We start from the raw sequence: 25,775 nt of genomic DNA, 5'->3' as shown, positions 1-25,775 counted from the left end.
CGGTGAGCGAACGGATACAGAAGAGCATCACCCACAAAGGCCACTCTATTAATTTTCAAACCTGAGGACCGTCATTCACTATGTGAGTTCATCCATCAGTGATGACCTGGAGAAGACTACATTCCTACATAAAGACTCTTCCTTTTGTGAAGCCTCCTTCACTGGTACGTGGGGGGAGGGGGGAGGGCGCACAGGACATTAGAAGGCTAAGTCCCTACAGACGGCACCCGGAGGAAGAGCATCAGGTGACCCAAGATTCCCGCTCCCCATCCCCCCCCCCAAAAAAAATCAACACAACCCAGAGGGAGTGGAGCCGCCTTAACGGTAGGCAAGCAGGCAGGCAAGCCAGCAAGCGGGCTAGCAGGGAGGGCGCGGCGGCGCGGGCGACCACAGCACAGGCCCACAGCGCGGGCTCCGAGCCCCGTAGGACAGGGCAGGGCAGGGCAGGGTGCGCGGCTCTGCTCACCTTCAACTCCTGCGCGTCCATGGCCGCACTGGCCGAGACGCCCGGCCGGGCCGGCGCAGCTCCGGGCTCCGCGGTCCGGGTCTCCAGACGCCACTCAGGGCCCACTCGCGGGCTCTCAGAGCGGTGGGCGGAGCTGGGGGAGGCCCCGGGCCGCCATTGGCTGGCGTCTCGAGAGGGCGGGCCCTGGCTGCGGGAGTGTAGGGGGCGCGGGGCGGGAGAGGCGGGGGATCCCTAGGGAGGATCGCGAGGGCTGCTTAGGCGGGACCCTGCTGCGGGCAGGCCTGGAGCCGCGGGGCGGTGGGGCTGTGCAAACAGTGGTCTGGCGGGTCCATATGGCGCCAGAAGGAGCTCTGGTGGGCCGACCTGGGGATAGGGGATTAAAGAATAAAGACGAGGGAGGCAGTTGGAAGAAGAGCTAGCCTGTCTTCACTGGGAACAAAGAAAGACTCCATTTTCTCAACATTTTTATGGAAGCCGATTTGCGCAATGCGGCTGGTGCAAGCTTGACCGGCGCAGGGAAACTCTAAACTTTCCCGTGTAGCATCGTAAGACTGCCACAAGGTGGCGAAGAAAAATTCTGGGTTATCAGAAACGTACGAAGCTTCTTGGGCCAGTTTTAAGTCTTTGCAAGCATTCCTGTAATTTCATGTTTGTTATCTGAATGCATATTAAATCAGTGCATTTCGGGCTGGAGAGATGGCTTATCAGTTAAGGTGCTTGCCTGTAAAGCCAAAGGACTCAGGTTCAATTCTCCAGGACCCACATAAAGCCAGATGCATAACATGGTGCACGCATCTACAGCTTGTTTGCAGTGACTAGAGGTTCTGGCACACCCATTCTTTCTCTCTATCTGCCTCTTTCTCACTCTCAAATAAATAAATAAGTAAAAATTAAAAATAAGTAAATAAATGAGTGCATTTCTATCTTCCCTAGTAATGAAAGTGACAGAATTGTTAAACATAACTGTGTGTATGTAATGATATTGCTCAATTCAAACCACAAAATTAATTCCTGTACAAATTTGTGTGTGTACCCTCCAAACAACTGCCAGCTGCATGTAAATTTTTTTAGATCAAGAGTAATATAATGAGGTAAGAAATATTGCACTTATGCTTAAAGAGACTTTTATTTAATTGTGTGTATGTGTGCATAATGTGCATGTAGAGGCCAGAGAAGAATGTCGTGTTTCCTCTATTGCTCATCCGAATTTTGTCCTTGAGACTCAGTTTCTTAGTGAACCTGGCATCAAACTCAGGGTGAATCAGGCCCTCATGTTATCTTGGCATCTCCCTAGGCTTAAGATAGTGAATAAGGCCAAGATTTAGGTGATTTGGGTAGCATCATTTACATGTATACCAAATTTCCAATCCAGGATTATCTTAGTAATAATGAGGGTCTGCCACGGACTGGCAAAACCGGGACCACCACCCGGAGGAAAAACAGGGCCTTGGGAGGTGGGCAAGGAGTCAGTGAAGTGACAAACACACACACACACACACACACACACACGGTTAATGTATCTGAGTGTGTTTTACTGAAGTAGAGCATCAGGTTATATACAATTCTGGCTGCATAGGCTTAGCTTTTGTTTATTTAAGTCGTACAATTTCTGTGAATAGCCTGTTCCAGGAGAAGAACAAATACATTGAGTAAAGATTATAATCACAAATTTAATAGTTAATATCTCACAAAAATCAGTGTTAGACAGTCAGTGGTTACAAATGACATTTGGCTTTTAGCCTGCTTCGAGCATCACGTATTTTTAACAAAAGTTCTAACAGGGCAACTGCATGACTCTAATATATTTTCTTCCTTGAACCATGCCATAAAAATGTAAACAAGCATGAAGGTGGCCTCAACTTAGCAAGTCTGTCCACAAAAGTTGAAGATTACCAAGAAACATGCTTCCCACCATTGCTTACTAGTGTATCCCCATTTCTATATACTCCTGTATAAGGTGATGGTTCATCGACTGGCTCTGGTCCTCGGAATTCTGACTATGGCTTGAAACAACAGCGGGGTCTCTGGAGGAAGCGCCACACCATCAGGTGACTCAAGTTTATGGAAACTTGCTCCATATCTAATTTTTACTAAATTGTGAAAGAACATCATGCTGCTGTCATGCGTCAGAAACAGAACAGTAGTGATGAAGAAAACAGCTATTAGAGAGCAGCAAAAGGCACTACAAGCCTGGAGAATGCACGTCCTTCCAGGAGGCTTTCTTCCTTGAAGCTTTCGCCTCGGCCTGGTGAACAAGTCACACAGACTCCACTGGAGTTGGCGTGGCAGGGGTCTAATTACATTTTTCACATTTTAATTTGTGAAGGAGTTGTTATAACTGGGGTCTAAACTACCCCCAAGGCCCATGGTCCTGTTGGGAGCTGGTGGAATCTTTGGGAGGAAGGCTCAGTGGAAATTGGAACCCTGCCCTCATCTCCTTTTCCATTTGCTTCCTGCCAGCCCTGAGGTGACCATGTCTCTTCCACCTTATGCTCTACCTGATGTCCTATACCGGCACAGGCCCAAAGTAAGTCCAGCTGGCTGTGGACTGACTGAAAGCTCTAAATTTCTGAACCTAAACCAACGTTTCCTCCTTATGAGTTGTTCTCCTCAGGTGCTTGTCACAGGGACAAGAACCTGAGTGTACAGAAGTCTGTGACCACTAACTGGGCTGTGTGCTGACAGTCTTTAGAGAAAGGGTAGCTCCTGCTGGCTTTAGAGCAAAGGAGAATTTCTTTGAAAGTACACTGTACCTGTGGGGGCATGAAATGATCCACAAATTTGGGGTGTCTTTGAGAACAACAGAGCATCCCTCAGGTACTGGTTGGGCTTTTAACCCAGGAGTTTGGGTGCCAGATGCACATAAAACTGCCACTGAGTCAGTGGTCTCCAAGTTCTTGTCTTGCAAATTTGACAAATGAGATCCCCTACCCAGGGTGAAGTTTAGAAGTATTTTATTATTTATTATACAGTTTAGGAGAGGGAACAAACAGAGCTTCTGTACAGCAGGAGGGTTCCCCAGAAATGGGATACTATTAACTTGGATACCTCCAAGGTGGGGGGGATCCTGAGAGGTCAATCTGTATGGTGACTTGGATTGGGGTTTCTTATGGGAATAAGAATTTACTAGATGGGGGTGGGGGGGCACGGGGGACAAGCTGGTTATTTCAATTCCCATGCCAGGTGTCTAGGAACCTTGCAGTCCTTAGTCACATCTTATGTCAGGTTTCTAGGAAAAGATAACTCCTTTAGAGAAAAAGTGATTTAAGAAAAAGTAAAGAAAAGAAAATGGCCCCCTACCCTGGTAACAGGCTCAAGTACATTTCTCACATTTAAGAGAAAAGAACTGTTGTTCACTTTCAGATTCTGCTAACATTAAACTGCCAGTTTTGGTCTCCTGTTCTTCATCTATATTATTGTCAGGATTATTTTTAACACTGTGGTGTTGGCTACTGGTAATACCTACAGGTGTGATTTTTCAATACAGTAGCTTAATCTACAGTATGCATCATAGAACACCATAGGCCAAGTTGCTCAATGAAGTATATAATCTTGAACTTGCTAACTTGATTGCAAGGGAAAAGTTCATGTGAAGGAAAATATCTAAGGACCACAATTGAAGGAACAGACTTTTAGCTTACCATTGTGAAATATCTGAGTGTAATCTTGAGCTGAATCAAGACATCTGGAATGTTGCACACTGGACTGTATTAGCTTGGCTCCTTGCAGAATATTCTTCATTAAATTTTGTTCTAAAGTTAAATCATTTAAAACACACACACACACACACACACACACACATATGTACTAATAGTGTCATGTTTTTCCTTGAGAAGGTCTCATGTCAGAAGTTGCTCAAAAACTGTCTTCCTAGAAATATGGTACATTTTCTAACACAAACATTGGCTCACATTTTTTTAGCTACAGACTTTTGAGCCTGGAAGCCAAGACTCTTTAGCACCTTGTTAAGCCTTATCTCCTACTTCCCCCTCAGGAAGTTTTATTCCCGATAAATGGGACATCCTTCTCTACCTTTTTGCTAAGATCAAGTACAGATAAATGGGACAAGTCTTACTTGTCAATGCTTTTGCTTCCTTTCTGTTAGAAATGCCTGTTATACTCTCTTTCAATGTTTTAAAATAAAGCCTCTATTATTAAATAAAACTAACTTCTTAATTATCATTATTCATAGGCAATTAACCTAAGTTATGTTTCCCAATTATTAGTTCGTAAGGTAAATATGCATAGCATCAAATATGGTAATAGTATGTTCCTTATGTATGAATTAGAAGTTATGTGTTTCCAAACTTCATCTGTTGAAATCTTAATCCCCAGAGATAAGGTGATTCCTGGCAAAGATTGGGGCTGAATTGTTTTCATGGTCAAGCGTTTTATGGAAGATAAAACTTCCATCCTATGAAATTAGATTTTGCCTAAGGAAATCCCAAAGTATTGAAGTCCAAGTGCTGGAGGGATAGCCTGATCCCTAAATTCTTTTGGTAAAATTTGACAAGAGACAATACCTTAAAGATCAAATTGTTGGGCTGGAGAGATGGCTTAGCGGTTAAGGTGCATGGGTGCAAAGCCTAAGGACCTGTGTTTGATTCTTCAGGTCCCACATAAGCCACATGCACATGGTGGTACAGCATCTGGAGTTTGCAGTGGTGAGAGGCCCTGGAGTGCCCATTCTTTCTCTCACCGTCTTTGTCTCTAATAAATAAAAATATTTTTTTTTTGTGGTAGGGTTTCACTAAAGCTCAGGCTGAGATGGAATTAACTATGTAGTCTCAGGGTGGCCTCAAACTCATGGCGATCCTCCTACCTCTGCCTCCCAAGTGCTGGGGATTAAAGGCGTGTGCCACCACACCGCGGTTAATTTTTTTTTTTTTAAAGATCAAATTGTTAAGCAAAAATGAACCAGAACTTGAAGATTTGGAAAACTCTTAGGTTGTTCATATTAAAGTGATTGAGAAAGGAAGCTAATATTTTTTGGTATTTTTTGAGGTGTGTATGTATTTTTGGTGTACATACAGGGTATGGGTACACATATGTACAAAGGCATGTGGAAGGCCAGAAGTTGATATTGTGTGTCTTCCTTGATCTCTCTACATCTTACCTTATTAAAGAAGGCCTTACTTAAACCCAGATCCTATCAGTTTGGCTGATTAGCTAGCCAGCAGGGCCCAAGTACACCATGTTTTTTCCTCTTCTGGTATAGCAAATTCCTTTGTATTGAAATACTCCCTCCTAAAGGGAGAAGGGATGCTCAAGAGACTCAAAAGGGCAAGTCTGGTAGAGCTAAAACTTAAAATGTCCCAAGACCAATCCCCAAGGTTATAGGAACAGTAAACAACTGTAGAGGGTCAGACGACTCTGACCAGTGTTGTGTAGGGGGAGACTCCCAGAGGTCAGCGAGTCTGGGAAAAAGGTTGCAACGCTCCCTAACATTATATAAAGGGTAAACAACTTGGGAGAGACTCCGTGACTTGCCTGCCAGTTGTATAGTGTGCTGGCGATTCTGACCAGCTGAGCAGTGTATTCATCCAGAGCTGAAGCTTATATCACTGCTGTGAGTAGGCTTTTTGGTGATACCTTTGAGTCATCAATGCTCTTGTAAGCACCCCTCACTCTGCTCGGAGAGTAACCCCAATAAACTCATTGGTTCACCAAAACTAGTTTTGGTGCAATCACGTTTTGGTCTGTTGTCTGTGCCATGAGCATCTGAGAATCATGAGAATCTCTCTAGGAATGATTTCATGTGACACATTAAATGCTCTGAAAATAGAGGTGGGCTGCCAGGCTTGCTTGCTTGCTTGGCATTTTGTGGAGGGAAATCCAAACTCAGGTTCTCATCTTTGCAGGGCAAATGCTTTACCAACTTAATTCATCTTTCCAACCTCTAAATGTCTTTTTTTGGTTTATTTGTTTGTTTTTCGAAGTAGGGTCTCACTCTAGCCCAGGCTGACCTGGAATTCACTATGGAGTCTCAGGGTGGCCTTGAACTCATGGCAATCTTCCTATCTCTGCTTCCCAAGTGCTGGGATTAAAGGCATGAGCCACCATGCCCAGCTCAAATATCTTCTTGATTATTAAAATGAGCCTTGATTACCTGTGTACTGAAGTGCACTTGTCTTCCTGTGTACTGACGTGAGTTCTCCTTCAGGAGCTCAGGAGCCAAGACAGTCTCTCCAGTTGGTATTGGAAAGAATGTGGGGAGGAGGCATACCCCTCATCCATAGTATCCAGGGCTGTGACCTAATGAATGGGTTAATCTCCTGATGGATTCATAGTATGAGGCAATTTTGGAAGATGGTGAAAATTATGAGGTAGGGCCACCATCCTTGAAGAAGGTCCCTGGGGACATCTCCTGGTTTGGTGTTGGTGGTGGGGAGTCATAGCATGTCCTGTTCTCTTTCTATATTCTCCCTCCTGCTTCCCAGCTGCCATTATGTGAGCTCCTCTGCTCTTCCACTTTCTGTGCTTCCATAGTCAGAACCCTCCGAAACTGAGCACAAGTACATCTTTCCTCCTTTAGTCATCAGAGCACAAAAGCCTAAATAACATATACCTTTTTTCCTGTTTCTCCCATTTGGAATGGGAATGCCCACCACTGCATTTTAGAAGCATGTGAAATGTTTTGTTTCATAGTTTATGGTTGGATCTGGTTTCAATGGTATTAAAAGTGAGATTTTGGACTTAGACATTAAAGTTGATTCTGCAGTGGATTAAGACTTTGAGGCTGTTGGCATGAGATGGATATAATTTGTATGTGAGAAGCACATGAATGAAGGGGTTTACATATTAGTGCTTTTGTAGCTTTACAACATTATATGTTAAAATCATAACCCTCAATGTGGTGGTATTTGAAAGTGAGAGTTTGGGAGGAACCTCATAAATGATATGAAGGACATTATGAAAGATCATGAGTTTGAGACCAGCCTGGGCTACATGGCAAGACTGTGTCTTAAGAAACCAAAAGAACAAGAAGATTTTTATTTTCTTTTTGGTTTTTCAAGGTAAATTCTCGCTATAGCCCAGGAGTTCATTCTGTAGTCTTAGTGCCTTGAACTCAGAACAATTCTCCTACCTCTCTTTCCCAAGTGCTGGGACTAAAGGTGGGCACCACCATACCTGGCCTTGTTGATTAAATCTATGCAGGAATATTTTTCACCATTTAAAAAGAATGAAATTGATTTAGGTGATCTATGTAAAAAATATGTAAAAAAATATACATTAATTGAAATGTCAAGATGTAGGAAAGCATATAAATGTTTTATTTGTAATAAAAATGTTTGCATATATGTACATAAAATATCTTGCCAATTATTCAAGAATGTTATAGGTGACAAATAGTATAATTGTACTGTGTATTTTCCTGAACTATTTTAGTTTTTTTCCATAAATAATAGACATGTTTTGTTTCTACAGCTCAACCTGGTACAAAAACCTATGAATTTTGATGTCATTCCCCAAAATCAGTGCTTCATTTTTATGTTTCTCATAAGATGTTAGCTGTCAAGAAAATGGGTTCCACATCCTTAAATGATAAGGGTAGTCGTCATACTTGATAATCTTCCCTGTGCTCTCTTCAGTGTGGGCAGTTTTTATCCTAAATGACCATCCACTCCCTCTGTTCTTGGAGACAGTGTGAATGTCCTTCCTTGCACCTCCTGCTGAGCTCTTTGTTCCTATGCTTAGCTGTTTCTAGTAGAGCATGAGAGGGGACATTTTTCTTAATTTTCACAAAGCATTATGTCCCTGCTGCGAAGGTACATTTTCTTTTGCTAAATCCAAGTCATGCATTCTAACGAGTAAGTAATGAGACATTTACCCAGTAATACTGCTGGGTAGCCTATGAGCACGTCACAACATGCACTGAATTACACTGTGACTCAGGGGTGCTTCTCAGTGATGCCAGCACTTTTAAATATTGCACTAAGTTCTACAAGCCAGCTGATGATGGTTTCCAGAAGGCCGTAAGACCTGCCAGGATACTTACTCAAGGCTAGTATTTCCCTGACTTGCTTGATAAAAGAATCCTAGAAGTACTTACTGTCACTTTCTTCTAGTTCAGTCTAAACAGAAGCAAAGCTTGGGATACATGTGTAATAGCAGTCTACAGCCTTTCCCTGGGTATTCTGACTGAATTCAAGCTGAGACTTGGAGCTATAGCTTAAACTAATGTGATTTCAACTCTACTGAAATGTGATCCATAGTTACTTGTTGCTAGAGGACTAAAGAGACATTCTCTTCAACTGGACAACTACCCATACACTTCCCATTCTCCTTGGATAATCTCTCACCCATGCTCCTATGACTTCAAACTCATTGGTTCACAAAGCTACACTGTCGTGGGATTTTGTGTTGTTGGTACCCTATCTTAGGTGAAGATATGTCCATATTTCCTTAGAGGAAGTTCACACAACTCAAGGGTAGCTCTGGCTTATGCCCATGGTGTTAGTAGAGTTATTAGCAGTAGCTTCTTTGTTTCTCAAAATGGTTGAATTTGGTACACACACACACACACACACACACACACACACAGAGTGAACTGTAAAAAAAAAAATAGAATGAGCACTGTACATTAATCTTTATTTTCTGGCCAAGAGCACATTCCTTCTTCTGGTGTCACTAAGTTAGTACAACTCTGAAATTCCCTCAGTAATTCACACACTATGAGGATTGTCAGTTTTACCATCTGGTCTACTCCTGTTACCTGTCTGTGCTTGAGAATTCTGAACTTGACCTTGTTGTGTTTTATTTACAGTTTCTCTGACTATGAAAGTCACTTAGATAAAGACTCCAAGCTGACCCAAGGCAAATTATTATTTCTTGCTGACATTCATGGTTATTTCATCATTTTGTGTCAACCATGCAGGGCAGACAGCATATCAAAAAGAAGTGCAGAGAAGATTTTCAAAAAGAAACTATTTACAAAGGTGTCATCAAGTTCCAGGAGAAGTCACAAGAAATGGGGAAGTATAGCCAGGTCTAAAAATGCAAGGAGAGGGAGCATAATTAAATTTCAAAGAAGGCAGCTCTAGCTGTAGGAGCTAGTGATAAGCCTTTCAGTGAGGAGCACTGGTAGAGCAGACCAGCAAAGAGTAAACTAGAGAATAGACATTCCTATCTCATTCTTTTCCACTGGTGTCCCCAGGGACTTCCCATTGCCCAAACCAATGGAGAGCTAAAGGTTAGGGAATTCAGTGATGCATCACCAAGAGGTCATCTTCCTCTGGAGAAGGGTGGAGAGAGGGTGTGGGGGAGAAAAGAGCATCCTAGTCATGAACAGTAACTCTTAGTTGCTTGATGAGTGACCACCTTCATTGCCCTGCTTTCCAAACCTCTTTCTTCTATGATACCAGCTCATGCTCTGTCCATATAGAGGTCACATCTGGCTGCTGGTCGTTCCTGCAAGGTTGTTCTCATTTCTCCTCTAGTTTTTTTTTTTTTTTTTTTTTTTTGGCTGTACTGTGTGTGTGTGTGTGTAGTTCTCCTACCTCAACTTGTAGAATTACAATATCTACATATTGTTAACAAATGCTGATTATAGAAAGTAACTGGGCAAACAATAAAATAAAAAATGTAATCTTTATTAGCTTTGCACATTTTTAATGTTGATTAGCATCACTTAGGGTAATTGTAGCATTTTCCAGCATGCAATTCACAAATACAAGTTGTCTAAGTATTTTTAAGAAAAGAGCCTATGGTTTGCATCTGTAAGAAACACAAGATGTACTGATGTAATTGACTATATACGTAAGTTTACTACTCTCTGATTTTGAGGGGAAAAATAAATCCCACATTTATATTTAGAACAATCTAGAGCAGCATGACTCTAAAGAAATGAACAAACAATACGAAAAACAACATGAAATTGAAAAATAGACACTACTGGTATCAGTCAGTAGAGAAACTACCAGAAATAGAAATAAAATGTTATTCCCCTTTCCAATCGCAAAGCAGAATTTGGATATGAAGTTATGAATCTATTTTGCCCCTGAAAATTATGAAATAATCTAAAATTAGCAAATGTAATAAAAACACAGTGATCTACCACTACCCAGCCTTGTTTTCATTTCTTATTTAGCAAATATCTTCCATGAAAAAGTACTATGGACAGAAAGTAAGAAAAGTGATTGTGATATCAACCTGAAGATAATTTCTTCTTCATATTTATGTACATAATGCTGAAAAATAAAATGAGGTGACCTTTTTACAGTATTTATATTTGCTTATAAAATTCTAAACACATTTTAACAAGTAAAGCAGTGTTTTATTCCAACGTGTCTATACAGTCTTGCTATACATCATATGTTATCCACTTAAAATTTAAAAATAACCCAAAAGATTTTTAAGGTGCTGCAAACTATTGCTTGGTGATTTAAAGAAATGAGATATGTTGAACAGTTTCCTTGACTTAACCACTGACCTATGGTTTCTCATGAGTGAGATTCTGAGCAGTGTAGAAACTAGATAGAGCAGCATGGTATATAAGCATGCACCAAGGGCATCCAAACTATCTACAATGGTACAGCATACATTATATTACCTGTGTAAAGCTTGCACTCTACATTTCTTGTGGTACATATTTGATGCAATAAATACTGTGCTTAAGTCATTATTTGTTTGCTCAAACGTGCACCACAGGGTAAAATGACTATTTACACAATAAATAGCATTTCATGAACACATACAGCGTCAACCTTGCCGAGAGCTGAAGATGGCTGAACAAAGTGCAGGACTAACTAAGCAGGAATTGATGAAGGGTTCTTTTGGTCAATTTGGTCTCCTAGGGGTGGGTGTGGGGAGCAATATTTATTATTTAGAGATTTTTTTAAAAAATATAATCAACAAAAAGATAACATTTATGATTTCAGAACTCCAGTGAGGTTTGCACCTGCTACGATTTAATGGTTAACACCATAACGGTTTAGTTGGATTAGGTCTGACAAAACAAGATCAGCAAGGCCTGTTATCCAATGGTTACCCCATTACACCTCCCAGAAACACAGAGGCAATTAGAGGGCCATTTCCCATGTGTCACTGCTTCCCCCATAGCTTCTTGCCATGCCCGATCTCTGTGTGCAGCATGCCCTCATGCAAAACCTCATCTTTGTGCAGATGGGGACAGCCATGTGGTTATCACAGACCCCGGGAGATTTATCTGGAAAAGAGGTCCTTTAGTCTATTTCCCAACAGAAAGCCTGTTTACAAAAATAGTCACATATAACAACATATGGATTAACAAAAAGATGAGTCCACTAACAGAGTTTGTAAAAACGTGACAAATGTGGCAGTTGAAATGCAAACAGTGGATATAGTTACTACCCTAAAGTGTGTCATGTTCACCCCCAAATGATAGCTTTGCACCCCTATACTGGTCCCTACAGTCTGCATAGCCATTTTGTCTCTTAACTTCAGCAGTGTCAGCTGGTAGTGAGAACAGTAACCTCCTGTCAAGGCCGTCTCCCCTTTACACAGTCACACAGTTTGCCAACAAGGTGGGGGTCACTGTCTTATTGTAGGCACTGACCTTAGATAGATTTGTGTAAAAACAGTCAGTTTGGCATTGACCTCCTAAAGGAGTCCTGTTGACAAAAATACCTCCCCTTCATAGGCTGTAAACAATTTGTCACCCAATGACTTTTTTTATTTATTCATTTATTTCCCTTTGGCTTTTTCATCTTTTCCTTCTTGCTCATGTTTTTCCACGATTGGCTTTGTCACCCTGTCATAGGAGGGCGGACAAGCTGCAGTGGACATGGTTAGGTCAGTTTTTTCTGTAATAGAGTTTTCATTTATTCTGTCAATGATCATGTCTTCTTTTACAAGAAGACTAGCGCCAGCCTTGAGTTTGTTTTTATTATAAGTAAATGAAGCTTGCTTTACAGTTCGCTTCAAAAGGTGGCGCCTGTAAGCACGCTGGATGATAACCGCAGACACTTCCTCTTGCTTCCTTTTCAAAGTGGTGGTGATTGGCTGATAGGAGACCTTGGAAGGGTTCGAGGCCATGAATCGCTCTTCCATCTGGATGCGCAGGGCATCCATCTCCCCACTCTCGCCCAGAACCCGCTTTGTAAAAGCAAATAAGATGTCCAGACAGTGGATCCGGTCTCCACTGACCATGGGCAGATCCATGGCGATGAGCTGGAGTTTGTTAGGCTGTGGTAAATTGAGAGGAGGTTCAAGAGCCGCTGCAAACTGGGATAGTTTTTCAAATTCCATGAACTGGGTGGCATCGGGATCGAACTTCTCCCAGACCTCGTAGAACATCTCGAAGTCATCCTCGCTCAGGGGCTCTGCGCTTTCCTCAGTGGCCACACTGAAGTTCTCCAGGATGACAGCAATGTACATGTTCACCACGACCAGAAAGGATATAATGATGTAGCTGACGAAGAAGAAAATCCCCACAGAGGGGTTCCCACAGTCTCCCTTCACTGAGCTTCCTGGGTTAACCTTATTAGGGTCACAGTCAGGGGGTTTACTGTTGAGAATAGGTGCCAGCAGCCCATCCCAGCCTGCCGAGGTGGTGATCTGGAAGAGGCAGATCATGCTGTTGCCGAAGGTCTCGAAGTTGAACATGTCATCAATTCCAACTTCCCTCTTAACATAGGCGAAGTTGGACATGCCAAAGATGGCGTAGATGAACATGACGAGGAAGAGCAGGAGGCCGATGTTGAACAAGGCAGGAAGGGACATCATCAAGGCGAAGAGCAGCGTGCGGATCCCCTTGGCTCCTTTAATCAGACGGAGGATTCGGCCAATCCTGGCAAGACGGATCACTCGGAACAGGGTAGGGGACACAAAATACTTTTCTATCAGCTCGGCAAGAAACATTCCTATCAAAAACAATGAGAATACATACCAACTAGTGAAGAAGTATTCTTTTAAAATAATTTGTGATTTTTGTTTTATAGACCTTAAGGCAAAATTCAGAGTAATGAGATTTGATTATATAATCTTAGGTCATGCACGTTATAATAATCCCTCAGTATCTGGAGGGATTGGTCCCAAGACACATTTTCCCATACCAGGATCAAAACCACAGACACTCACGGCCTTTTCATAACACAACACGGTATTTGCATATAACTTGCGGGAATCTCCAGTATACTTTAAATCATCTTGGAAGCATTTATAATAACTCATAATAAAAGTAGTTACTACACCCTATCGCATACTATGTAATGGGATGAAAAAAGTCTGTACATCTTCAGTAGAGATGCAATTGTTTTTAGAAATTATTTTTGACCTACGATTGGTTGAGTTTGTAGATGAAGAACCTACAGATAGTTATGGAAGACTGAATGCGTACGGGTCTATCTATAATTATTAAAAGTAACATCTAACTCTGACATTCAGTAATAAATTAAAACAAAAGGGTTAGAGTTCCTTTTACTCTTTTAGGGAGCTTGATGACTACAGTTAGTTTAATTAAGATCTCAAGTTATAATTAAAAATAGTAAGTTATATATATACAAATCAACAATGTAAGTACATTATATAGGTACAATTATATTTCTCTGAGATTGCTGAATTCAAAATCCTTGGTTGACATGTCATCAATTCAAAATATTTGCACCACCCAATGCTATTTTCATTTTCATATAAGTTAAAACCTTTCTTGAGCTTCCATTCTATTATGCTTACATAATTATATATCCATGCTCTTGTAAACTTAGGAAGGATCTAAAATTGTTGCTTTTTTAATTTAGCCCCCCTGTAGCTGATACTGGTATCTCAACCCCTTGACCTTCCTTCTCTCTGTGCCTTTTAAACAAAGACTGTATTGAATGTAGTTCAAGAAACAAAATGCTTCAATGCCTTTGAGTTAAAAAGGCCTCATTTGGAAAATGATAAGCAAAGTCAAGCCAAGCAAAGAAAGAGACTAGGACACACAGAGAGAGAAAGAGTTGAATATAATTTTGATCCCCTAGTCACATGGTTTATAAGCATGGATGAGTGTTGGAATTGAGGTCATATGACATATGAGTTGGATTTAAGGTCAATTTTTTTTCAGAGTAAGGAATAACATGAAAATTTACTCAATAGAGGCACCCATATTAGATGGGAAAATCTGAAGCATATTGTCGTATTTAGGAATGAGTACTTCAGGTCTTCACAGGGACTTCACTTCTCTTCATGTGTGATGAATTGTCTCTGTGAGGTGTCTTGTACACCCCGGTCTTTGAAGGCTATGACTGAAGAAATGATCTTCCCTGCTACCTCCCTTCTCTTGTGCATGATTTGTAAAGTAGTCAAACGATAACTCCTTTTCATACAAACTAGAGAACCATATGGCAGTGCTAAAGATTTTTAATGTATTTGCTTCTTGTCCTTATTTTTGTCTCATTATTCCCATTTTCTTATCTCCTAACCACTCTCTGAATGCTGATGACACCATCACCTCAGCGTTATTTCTGATGCATTGCCTCTCACACTATCAAACTAAAGCCCTAGTCCTCTTCTCAATAGAATCATCTAGATATTGTATAAGGTACTCAATCTCAACATCTTGAAATACATTTTTACTATCACTGATAGCACAGACATAGCTTCATAAAAGACATTTTGCTATACTGACAAATGATACACTCAGTGTGTAAAGTAAATAAAATGGGAAACTGATGCTCATCCTGAGCATAATTTTGGAAGCAAAATAAACAGATCTAAAAGAAATGCATCAAAACATTCCCTTTGATTGTTGAGAGGACATTCATTCTAAATTTGACTTCTTCAAGTTGCACTGTTAAGCTAAATTTAAGAGAATTTACATCTATCTTACCTACAATGGAGAGAATGACAACCACAAAATCAAAAATATTCCATCCAATGGTAAAATAATAATGGCGGAGGGAGATAAGCTTCAGCACACACTCTCCCGTGAACAACACGATGAACACCAAATTGATGCGTGACAAAACGCTAGTCACATAGTCACTCTGGTCATCTGTTTCCACCATCATTGTAACCATGTTAAGACAGATGAGAATCATAATACTTATGTCAAAAACTTGTCTCGTTACGAAGTCAAAGACCATTCCTTGAAATTTGTTCTGTGGAGAAATAGAAAGACTTTGAGCAATGGAAGAGTTTTCTCATAGACAGTTGTATATACATAAGCACTTCCTATATCAATTGACTTTCAGGAACTGTACATAGTAACTTATTAGCTCTGACTTTGTAATAGATGACTTATAACTTGGTGATATCAAAATTTTCATTATTTAATTCACTTTTCACCAATGTGTATTCCTTAGAGGAACAATCCCTTGACTGAAGCATTTCTCGTAAGAAAATATATATGCTGGGGGCTAGGGAGGTTGCTCAGTGGCTAAAGGTGCTTGCTTGGCAAAGCCTGCTGGCCTGGGTTTGTTTTCCTAGCACCCAAATAAAGCCACATGCAAAAAGTGGTGGAAGCATCTAGCATTTGTTTGCAGTAGCAAGAGACCCTGATGTTTCCATATACAAACACACATGCTCATATGTGAGTGCACCCCCCCACGTACATATACACACAAATTATTTTTCAAATGAAAATGCATACTGTATATTTTGTTAGACACAACATATTTCAACGTATCAAGATTATGAGATGGTGGGAAACCTGCCTTATTTGGTGTTACCAAACTTTGCACTAGTGCAAAAGGCCATTGTAAAATACAGTGAACATTAACATTCAAATTGCTTTATTACTAAAGAATTAATAAAGGGAACTGGAATTTACAGACCATGCCTGAAATATTATACATGTAATTTCCACATATGGCATTACTGATGTCCTCCTAACATAGAGCATTTTAGACAGTGTCAGAGTCAGGATGATGACCCTACATAGGAATGGTCAGACCAGAAAGACAAAGAATCAAAGAGAGGGGGGTGGGGAGAAGGAAGGAAAGAAAAGGTAAGAAAAGGAAAGGAAAGGAAAGGAAAGAAGAGAAGAGCAGAGAAAAGAAAGAAAACCCAAATTCATGTGCATGTCACTGATACATAATTCTGCTCTGCAGCTCTCCTGTCAGGCACCACAGGTCACCACCTGTTCAAAAAGATTCTAAAGATATTTACTATCATTGAGTTTGCTAATACGTCAGTTCTACTGCCAGGGTGAAGTCTCAGTGGAGGACAGCACACATATTTCCCATTTTCAAGAAGGCCATGTTTGCTAACACAATGCAAATGCTCACAGTATTTTATTCTCTGTTTAGTCCAGGAATCATGTGAAGCTCAAAGATCACTGTCATCTTCTCTATGTATCCTAGGAATCACGTGAGGCTCATTGTGATAAAAGTCATTAACATAGGTTAAGGTCTCTTCATTTTCAGTTTGTGGAGTTCACCATGGAAACATTGGTTAATTTTTAACTTTATAGCCACACATATAGATATTAGATACTATAATTCTCTTCTGCTCCATGCCTCTTAGTTAAACAACAACAAATGAAAGTAGGATAGCATCTCACTTAGCACTTAGCCTTATATCTACTTGAAACTACAAGGATGGTGTCCCCATCCAAGGTTAACTTATTCCCTGGCAACTGCTCTGGGAACAGGTGACAAGTTGTACATGTCACACTCTCTGTGGCCTTTGGTGATGCAATTTGAATTCTAGTTATGCAATTCTATTTCTTTTGAAGACAAAGTTGCATTTCCTATATCTTTAAAAAATTACTATTACTATAAAAGTATGAATTAATATACTTTAAAGTTTTTCCACTTGAAATGTTAGCTAGTTACTCTACTCTAAGAAAAAGCATGCAAATTTTTAGGTTTGTATATTTTCTCATATTAGTTTATATTTCTTACTCCTGGTCGAGGTATAGGCTTTTGTGGCTTTTTCGATCCTAACTTTTTCATGGCATTATAGTATTTCTTCTGCTCTTCTGTCATAAAGATGTCTTGACCTCCAAAGTATAGAAAAGAAAAAATCAAAGCTGGTTAAAACTGTGTCCATATGTGCATTTTTTCAATGTTACAATAGGAAAGAAACAGTTAAAACAAAAGAAAATATAATTTCATCCAATTTTCACAATCATTCTCAGGATTTTTTAAAATTAAAAATACTTTGTAGAGATTATAATCTTATTTAATTAGCAGAATCATTATAACATCATTGTCATATTGAGAAAAATTTCAGAAGCTCTTAGGAGGCAAGATCATATAAATAATAAGTGGTGAAATATGGCTCATTTGGCACTAAATATTTAGTTTGCCACAAATTATATGTATTACCTTTCTGAATTAATACAATAATTTTCTCATTCAGATGCAGAAAAGAGTTAAAGAAATGTATATTGAAAAACAATTTGGAGTTAGTCACAGTCTCATTAACTGCAAGGGTTTGCAGGGAATGGTTGAAAACAACTGGAGGAGTTGGTAGAAGAGCTATACATTATAAGCATGACAGAAATAGAACAGGGGTGTATGTATAGAGACAGCAAACATCCCCAATAAGCAAAATGGAGCAGCCTGATGTGGACAAGGATACCTTTTGTAATAGGAATAAGACTAGAATTAGAGACAATGATGTTTTATAGCATAAAAAGTCTTAATTCACTAGTAAAGAAATATACTGAGCAAGTGAGAGGAAGAACAAATAGTACATTAAGGGAGACACAGAAATGGCTGACAAGTATTTCAAATGCCAACAAAAATATTAGTAATAAAGACTTAGAAATTAAAAGTAATGCAGTTCTCATCTATTAGAAACAAAATATTAAAATTGAAAATAATTGATGCTAATGAAGGGGCAGTGGACAAGGATACAATTGCTTTGTCACATGGCTATATTACTTATATTACTTTGCGAAGGCACAATGCTTTGGTCTGGAAATTTATCCTAAGGAAAGAAATAGATACTGCATTTGTTTTTACAAAAACATTTTTGACAAAGCACTACAGAAATCATTAAATATTAGGAACGATTACTATTATTAACTGAAATGGCCAAGTTATGAGAAATTCCTATTAACACTTGAACAAAATGAGAAGGGGGATGAGGAGAGTGGACAAGAGAAGATAATAGAAGGGGACTATGACCAAATATATATTCTATACATGGACAAAATGTTGCCACTAAAAACATAAATGCAAGTTTTAAAAAGGGAATTTAACATTGTAGATTACAATGGCAGTATTTCTGAGCCAGGTGTGGTAGTGCACACCTGTAATTGAAGCAGTTGTATGGTCGAGGCAGGAGGACTGCTGCTAGATTGCAGGCAGCTTGGCCTATGTAAGTGAGTTTCCGAACAGTCTGGGTTACAGAGTGAAAACCTATCTCAAGTGACCAAGCAAGAGAGCAAACAAACCAAAGGTATTTTAACAATAAGAGTGTGCGTAGAATCAATATGGACGGAAAAAACATTAAATGTGAACTGCCAAGTAATGATATTTATTTTACATGCAGCCTATAAGGTACATATATAACGAATGTAGGAGATGTTTCATAAATGATACTAATAAACAAAAGTGTCTAAGTTGCAACCAAAAGTGATAGTTTATAATCAAACATCTAGAAATAGTACAAGTTACCACAGGAACCAAGGATCAGAAAAACATACGAAAGAAAACATGTGAAGTAGCTTACCTAAACTCTTGCCAAAACACTGCCTCTTCAAAAACTTTGATTCGCATTTATTGATTACACACATTCGTGCAATTTGCTGTGATATCTTAGTATAGTAGTACACTCAAATTAAATCCATCCTCCCTTCATGAACCCTTCTACCTGTCTTGCCAAACTTTAGTCATCTTCTAGCTGACAATACGTTGTGAACAGTGGTGAGGGTAAAGGATGGCATGTGGGACACGGTATATGACATTTGTTGCCTGAATTCCAATACTTATTTGGTGGAAAACACATCAAATAGTATCTTGTTGTATTTTAATGTGATAGAAAACATTAGAAATACTTATCTTCTTTTTCTGCTGGTTGAAATTATCTATGATGACACCAATAAATAGGTTCAAGGTGAAGAAGGACCCAAAGATTATGAAGATGACAAAGTAAAGATACATGTACAGACTTTCTTCATAGTTAGGCTGGAGTTCCACCTATCAAAGGAGAATATTTTATAAAATATAGCATGTTTGAGCTGGGCATGGTGGCCCATTCCTTTAATCCCAACACTTGGGAGGCAGAAGTAGGAGGATCACCATGAATTTGAGGCCAACCTGAGACTATATAGTGAATTCCAGGTCAAGCCTGGGGCCAGAGTGAGACCCTACCTCAACATATATATATACATACATGTTTAGTGCTTGAAATATGATGCTGATTGCTAATGCTTCTTCATAATAAAGCAACCATTTTTAGTAATAATTCAGCATTTTTGTCTTCTTATGCCTACCTCTAAAGAACACTTTATAACTGGCCATTAAGAACACTTTCATGCGAAAAACATGGTTGTTATGATATTCTAAAATATATTTGAGTGGGTATGTGATAGCATGTAGTGTGTTTGTGTGTATGGTGGACACACATGTGTGTGAGCATGGAAAGTGTCCTTAAAAGCATGTGCAGAGGCCAGAGGAGGATGTCATGTGTCCTCTCTTGTTCTTTCCCCTTATTTACTTGAGACGGGGGTCTCTCATTGAACCTAGAGTTTACCACTTTTCAGTTTGCCTGCCTGACCAGTGATCCTCAGGATTCTTTGCTCTAATCTCTTTAGCACTAGGATTACAGATGTGCATGACCACTTCTGGCTTTTATGTGGGTATTGAAGATAGAATTTAGGTGGTCTTTGTTCTTGAGCAGTAAGTGCTCTTACCCACTGAGCAATCCCCCCAGCTCCTAAAATCCATTTTTATAATTATCAACACAAAACACTTTCCTATTTAGATAGTGATGCATTAAATTTGAAAAAATTTTAATGTAAGTGAATTTGAATAATTTAAAACTCATTAGTGATCTGAGTGAAGTGGTGCACACCTGTTATCAGTACTTGGGAGTCTGAGAGACAGGTAGCTTGCCATTAGTTGGAAGCCAGCCTAGGCTCTATAGTGAGTTCCAGGCCAGCCTGGGTTACTGCATGAGACCCTGGCTTTAACAAAAACAAATTATTACTGGGAAAAAAGGTGTTTTTGCAACTCTATAGAGAATGATTTTAGAAACAGTGTTTCATTAATGCATGAATTTATGTAGCAAATAAAAATAACTGATGCTGAGCATGGTGGCACATGTCTTTAATCACAGCACTCAGGAGGCAGAGGTAGGAGGATCATTGTGAGTTCAAGGCCACCCTGAGACTTCATAGTGAATTCCAGGTCAGCCTGGGTAGAGCAAGACCCTACCTTGGAAAACCAGTAATAATAATAATAACTGAATTATTTATATTCATTTAGATGTCTGGCATCCTACCCTGACATTAAAATAGTCATTAGATTTTTTTTCATATTGAGTAAATATATTAAAAAGTCCATTTATAAATTCTTCATAGATAATTCAATCCTGCATTAGTCCTGGAGCTATCACTATTGACTTAGCAAAGAAGAGAAAGATACCACAACAGTGTTCTAGTATAATCATCTCTTTTTAAATTTTAACAGAATTGAAAGTAACTGAATGCATAAAATGAAATGCATGTGACAAAGAATGATCACTACTCCAGAATTGATCAAGAAGACATGCAGGGCTGGAAAGATAGCTCAGACATTAAGGTATTTGTCTGAAAAGCCTGACCACCCAAGTTTGATTTCCTAGTACCTGTGTAAAGCCAGATGTACAAACTGGCACATGCATCTGGAGTTTGTTTGTAGTGGCTAGAGGCCCTGGAACACCCATTCTTCCCCTACGACTTTCTCTCCCTCTTTGTCTGTCTCACTGCTTGTAGATAAATAAATAAAAATATTTTTTTAAAGCTGATATGCAACACACAACTGAAGCCACTTATGGGGAATGTCCCTCAGGAATGATAAAAATCACAGCTGATCAGGTCAGCTCAAAGGCTCTAGAACAGTGGTTATTATAATTATCTTTATAAATAATAGATCCAACAGAGTATTTCTGAAATGTCAGTTATAGGCTTACATAAATCTTATGATGATTTTATTATGTAAAATTTGAGCCTGAAGCCAGGTGTGGTGGTGCACGCCTTTAATCCCAGCACATGGGAGGCAGAGTTATGAGGATCACTGTGAATTTGAGGCCACCCTGAGACTACATAGTGAATTCCAGGTCAGCCTGGGCCAGAGTGAGACCCTACCTTGAAAAAACAAATTAATAATAATAATAAGTTGAGCCTGGTATGGTGGCACGTCTCTGTAATCCTAGCACTTGTCCTTGGGACATGGAAGTAGGAGACAGGTGTTCAAGGTCATCATGGGCTGCATAGTAAATTTAAGGCCAATATGAGTTAGAAGAGATTTTGGTCCCCCAAACAAAATTTTACAAAGCATTGAGGAGCAAAGTTAGAATGAGCCTATGTTTTTAGAAGTCAGAAAGAGGAATCAAAGTAGCTCTTTACTTTGGTGGTATGCACTTGAAGGAACCTGTTAGCTGAAGAAGGGATAATAACATTGGTAAGGTCTCTGCCAATTTATGGGTGCTAGTTATTTGAAAGAATAGATTTGAAAGAGACCATAGTAAATGTTTGACATTTACTCAACGATATCTCCAACTTCCCATGAAGTGCATTGAAGAGGAATACCACATATTTCAGCTACTGATATCAGACATTTAATTTTCACATTTGTTCCTGCATACCAAAATCACTATTGATTTTTAGATAAAAAAGGAGTGAAAATGGAAGAAAACCACTTATAAGAAAAATATTTGTGCATTAATGAATGTATGAATTTGTGTTTATTTTCAAAGTAGTTAATTTGGTCTGATCTTATTGAAATGTTCCTGATCAACATTTCTGTGCCTGAATACTAACATGACCATATTTCCCTCTTGATGATTTTAGCTAACAGAGAGCTCTCTTACCTGGCTTGTTGAGGTCATTTAAGCACCTGGTCAATATTATCAAAAAGCATCAGGACATAAGAATACTTACATTCCTGGAATCCACAGCTGCATACATTATATCCATCCAGCCCTTAAATGTAGCCTAGAGGAAAGGACATGCATGTTTGACTGTGCAGCAAAAGTTCAGAACTAGTGCTTAGAAATATTTTTACTGTGCATCTTTACAAAACTATTTTCGAAAGCATTATAAAAACATTACATAGATTTTGGGCCAAGACAGAAAATGAACAAAATGATATACTGTTATTTGATAACCAAAAAAGAGAGAAATGTTGAATGTGTCAATGACTCAGGTCAATGAGAACACATCTACCCCACACTTCATATAGGAGTGAAGACAAAAGATGTCTCAAGGAACCACTTCCACAGAATTACCAATCACCAAAGGTGATTCTGTGTAAAGTCTGAATTTTCTTAATAGCTTCATGTAGTGTGTTTATTATCCACTCTCAGAATCATTGAGCAGGTTCAAGAAATGTGATTATTAGTAAAGGATTAGGATAAATGCTAAAGGTATTGCCACGTGTCTAAAACATAATTTATCATCCTTGCTATATTCTTTTAAAACATTTTTTTTCATTTATTTTTATTTATTTATTTGAGAGCAACAGACAGAGAGATAAAGAGGCAGATAGAGAGAAAGAGAGAGTGTGCTCGCCAGGGCCTCCAGCCACTGCAAAGGAACTCCAGACACATGCACACAATTGTGCATCTGTCTAGCATGGGTCCTGGAAAATCCAGCCTCAAACTGGGGTCCTTAGGCTTCACAGGCAAGTGCTTCACCACTAAGCCATCTCTCCAGTCCTCTTGTTATATTCTTTAAGCCCTTAAGCTTACAAGCATTCAGAGTAGAGTAAGCCATGGTAATGACCCCTATTAAAACTGAAAGAGGCTCTGCTCAGTGCAGGAAGGTTTGTCTCTGATTGAATCATTGAAAACATACTGCTTCCTGGCAATAGAAATAAACACACTCCTAGGACCCTCTATGGTGCAAAGGTGAATGCTGAACCATCTTTTTTTTTTTAAAAAAATCTGAGGTTGAGTAGCCAAATAGAGCAATATTTTTGCTACTTTCATTTTTTTTAAATAACCTGATTTATAAAAAAAGGTCACTACTTTGCTGCAGCCATAGCCTAAAGAGATGAAAGAAAATGCTTAAAGGGTTACTGCCTTAAAAAAAATCTTTATTTATTATTTGTTAAATAATTATTAAGAGTATTTTATTAAGTAATAAAATATTTTATTAAAAATATATTTGTGTGTGTGTGTGTGTGTGTGCGTGCGCGTGCGCGTGCATATGTATTTATGTATGCCAGGTCTCTTGCCACTGCAAACAAACTCCAGACACATGTGCCACTTGTTATATCTGGATTTATGTAGATGCTGGAGAATTGAACCTGGGTTAGCAGGCTTTGCAAGCAAGTGCCTTTAACCATGGATCTATCTCCCCAACCCCAATTTCTCTTTTGAAAAAATAAATTGTGAACTATAAGAGAAGTAATATGATATTTGGGATAAAACAGACACCAGCAATGGTAATAGAAGTTCATTTGCTATGAAACAAGATTTACTAATGTATATATTCATATATCCAGGGACTCAAGTGTTGTTTCTATTTCACGATGGGAATGTAATTCTCAAGCTCAACTTTTATTGCCCAATTCTCAGCCTGGAGTTATATAAGTAAGCAGCAATGAATTCTATCTATTATTTATCATACAAGCAGGTGCATTGCCTGTGGATATGTGTGCAGCACTTGTGTGTGTGTTTGAAGAAGGGTGACTCATCTGTGAAGCAAGCTTTCACATTGCAATAGGAAACAGTAACAGCAACACTAATTATTTAGTAATCATTTTTTTCATATGGTAAGAGATGGGAATTTGCAGGGAAAAGGAAGAAGTTAATATTGGGGTTTGGGGGAAGAAAAATACTTTTGGAAAGAATTGAAATACCTGGCCCTTATCAATAATGTCTGCATGTTGGGAACTTTCTGCCTATCTGGACTCACAAATGTGTAGTAATGAATTGCAATTAGAACATGTATATATATATATATTTTTAACTTAGCTAAGAAATGCAATGTTGACTCTGTTATTACTCCAAGCAATTAAAGTTTTGAAAAACCAGGCTGGGGTTGGTGGCGCATGCCTTTAATCCCAGCACTCGGGAGGCAGAGATAGGAGAATTGCCATGAGTTCGAGGCCAGCCTGAGACTACATAGTGAATTCCAGGTCAGCCTGGGCCAGAGCGAGACCCTACCTCAAAAAAAAAAAAAAAAAAGTTTTGTAAAACCATGTTCACTTACAACTTGCAGCAGAGAGAGGTACCCAAACCCCACATTGTCAAAATTGACTTTCACGTTCTTCCACCGGGCTGTCTCATTTCTCTCTATGAGCTTTAGGCAGTCTGAATGGTTGTTCACCTCACTGATATCAAACATGTCACCAGTTGTGGTGTTAATACAATGGTAGAACTTTCCAGCAAACAAATTTACACCCATGATGCTGAAAATTAGCCAGAATATAAGACACACAAGAAGCACGTTCATGATTGAAGGAATTGCTCCTAAAAGGGCATTCACCACCACCTAATACACAAATGGAGAAAAAGAAAAGTCAGAATTCTTACTGGTTACAAAAGAACATATGATTTCCTCATACAGTAAAATTTACAATTAATAAAAAAGAAAAAGACATTCCCCTAGTAATTTTCAGTTTTTATTTTCTTTCTATCAAGACTATTTTATTCTAGTTATTTAAAAGCAAAGTAAAAAGAAATCTTTAAAAATCCATTATTTTTAAACAATACAGTTAGAAAAACAAATGTAGGCACTGTGCAAAGAAATGAAAAACATAAGATTAAGAAAGGTAAAGGAAGGGCTAAAGAAAAAAAAGCGAAATCAGAGGAATTTGCTGCTGGATGAAGTCAGAATGTGTTGTTGAATAGAAAAAAGAGAAGTAGGAACTCCTAAGCAGAAGATGAACTCATTTTAAAAAAGCAATATATTATAGAACATAACTAAAGCATTTGGGCATGAATTTATCTGACCAATATACTTTTAAGATAACTTAAAATTCAGATATATAAATATAAAGATATTGTTAAATACCTAATATATTTTGGCCTTAATTATTCATGCATTGCTATGACTATAATTTTTGCATAAGAAGCAAGACAATTTAGCATTATGTATTTCATTAGATCATCACATCGTTTATTTCAAGCTCCAGTCATATTAGTTGTTTCATTTACTGAGTTTAATCCAATAAACTTATGTTAAATGAAACATAATAGAGATCAGTTTCTTAGGAAAAGAAGAAAAGGAGGGATGCCATACATA

At 38.9% G+C, this 25,775-nt stretch overlaps 2 protein-coding genes across 2 annotated transcripts in view; both read right to left on the bottom strand.

The window, feature by feature from the left end:
- Ttc21b (tetratricopeptide repeat domain 21B) overlaps positions 1–582 on the bottom strand; it is an 83,141-nt gene extending 82,559 nt beyond the window's left edge. The window contains exon 1 of the mRNA XM_045147630.1: positions 467–582. Coding sequence (XP_045003565.1) covers positions 467–487 — 21 coding nt within the window. The 5' untranslated portion in view covers positions 488–582. The remainder of the gene's footprint in view (positions 1–466) is intronic.
- Positions 583–10,038: 9,456 nt separating this feature from the next.
- The window catches only part of LOC101607308 (sodium channel protein type 1 subunit alpha), a 150,444-nt gene continuing 134,707 nt past the window's right edge, over positions 10,039–25,775 (bottom strand). Inside the window, exons 22-27 of the mRNA XM_045147269.1 lie at positions 24,741–25,022; positions 22,464–22,517; positions 19,381–19,518; positions 17,272–17,376; positions 15,255–15,525; positions 10,039–13,308 (exon numbers count right to left, since the gene is read on the bottom strand). Of these exons, the coding sequence (XP_045003204.1) occupies positions 12,131–13,308; positions 15,255–15,525; positions 17,272–17,376; positions 19,381–19,518; positions 22,464–22,517; positions 24,741–25,022 (2,028 nt within the window). The 3' untranslated portion in view covers positions 10,039–12,130. The remainder of the gene's footprint in view (positions 13,309–15,254; positions 15,526–17,271; positions 17,377–19,380; positions 19,519–22,463; positions 22,518–24,740; positions 25,023–25,775) is intronic.

This window comes from Jaculus jaculus, chromosome 4 (genome assembly GCF_020740685.1).
Source record: "Jaculus jaculus isolate mJacJac1 chromosome 4, mJacJac1.mat.Y.cur, whole genome shotgun sequence".
NCBI lineage: Eukaryota > Metazoa > Chordata > Mammalia > Rodentia > Dipodidae > Jaculus > Jaculus jaculus.
The sequence above is the reverse complement of the archived record's forward strand: the minus strand, read 5'-3'. Positions and strand labels throughout refer to the sequence as shown.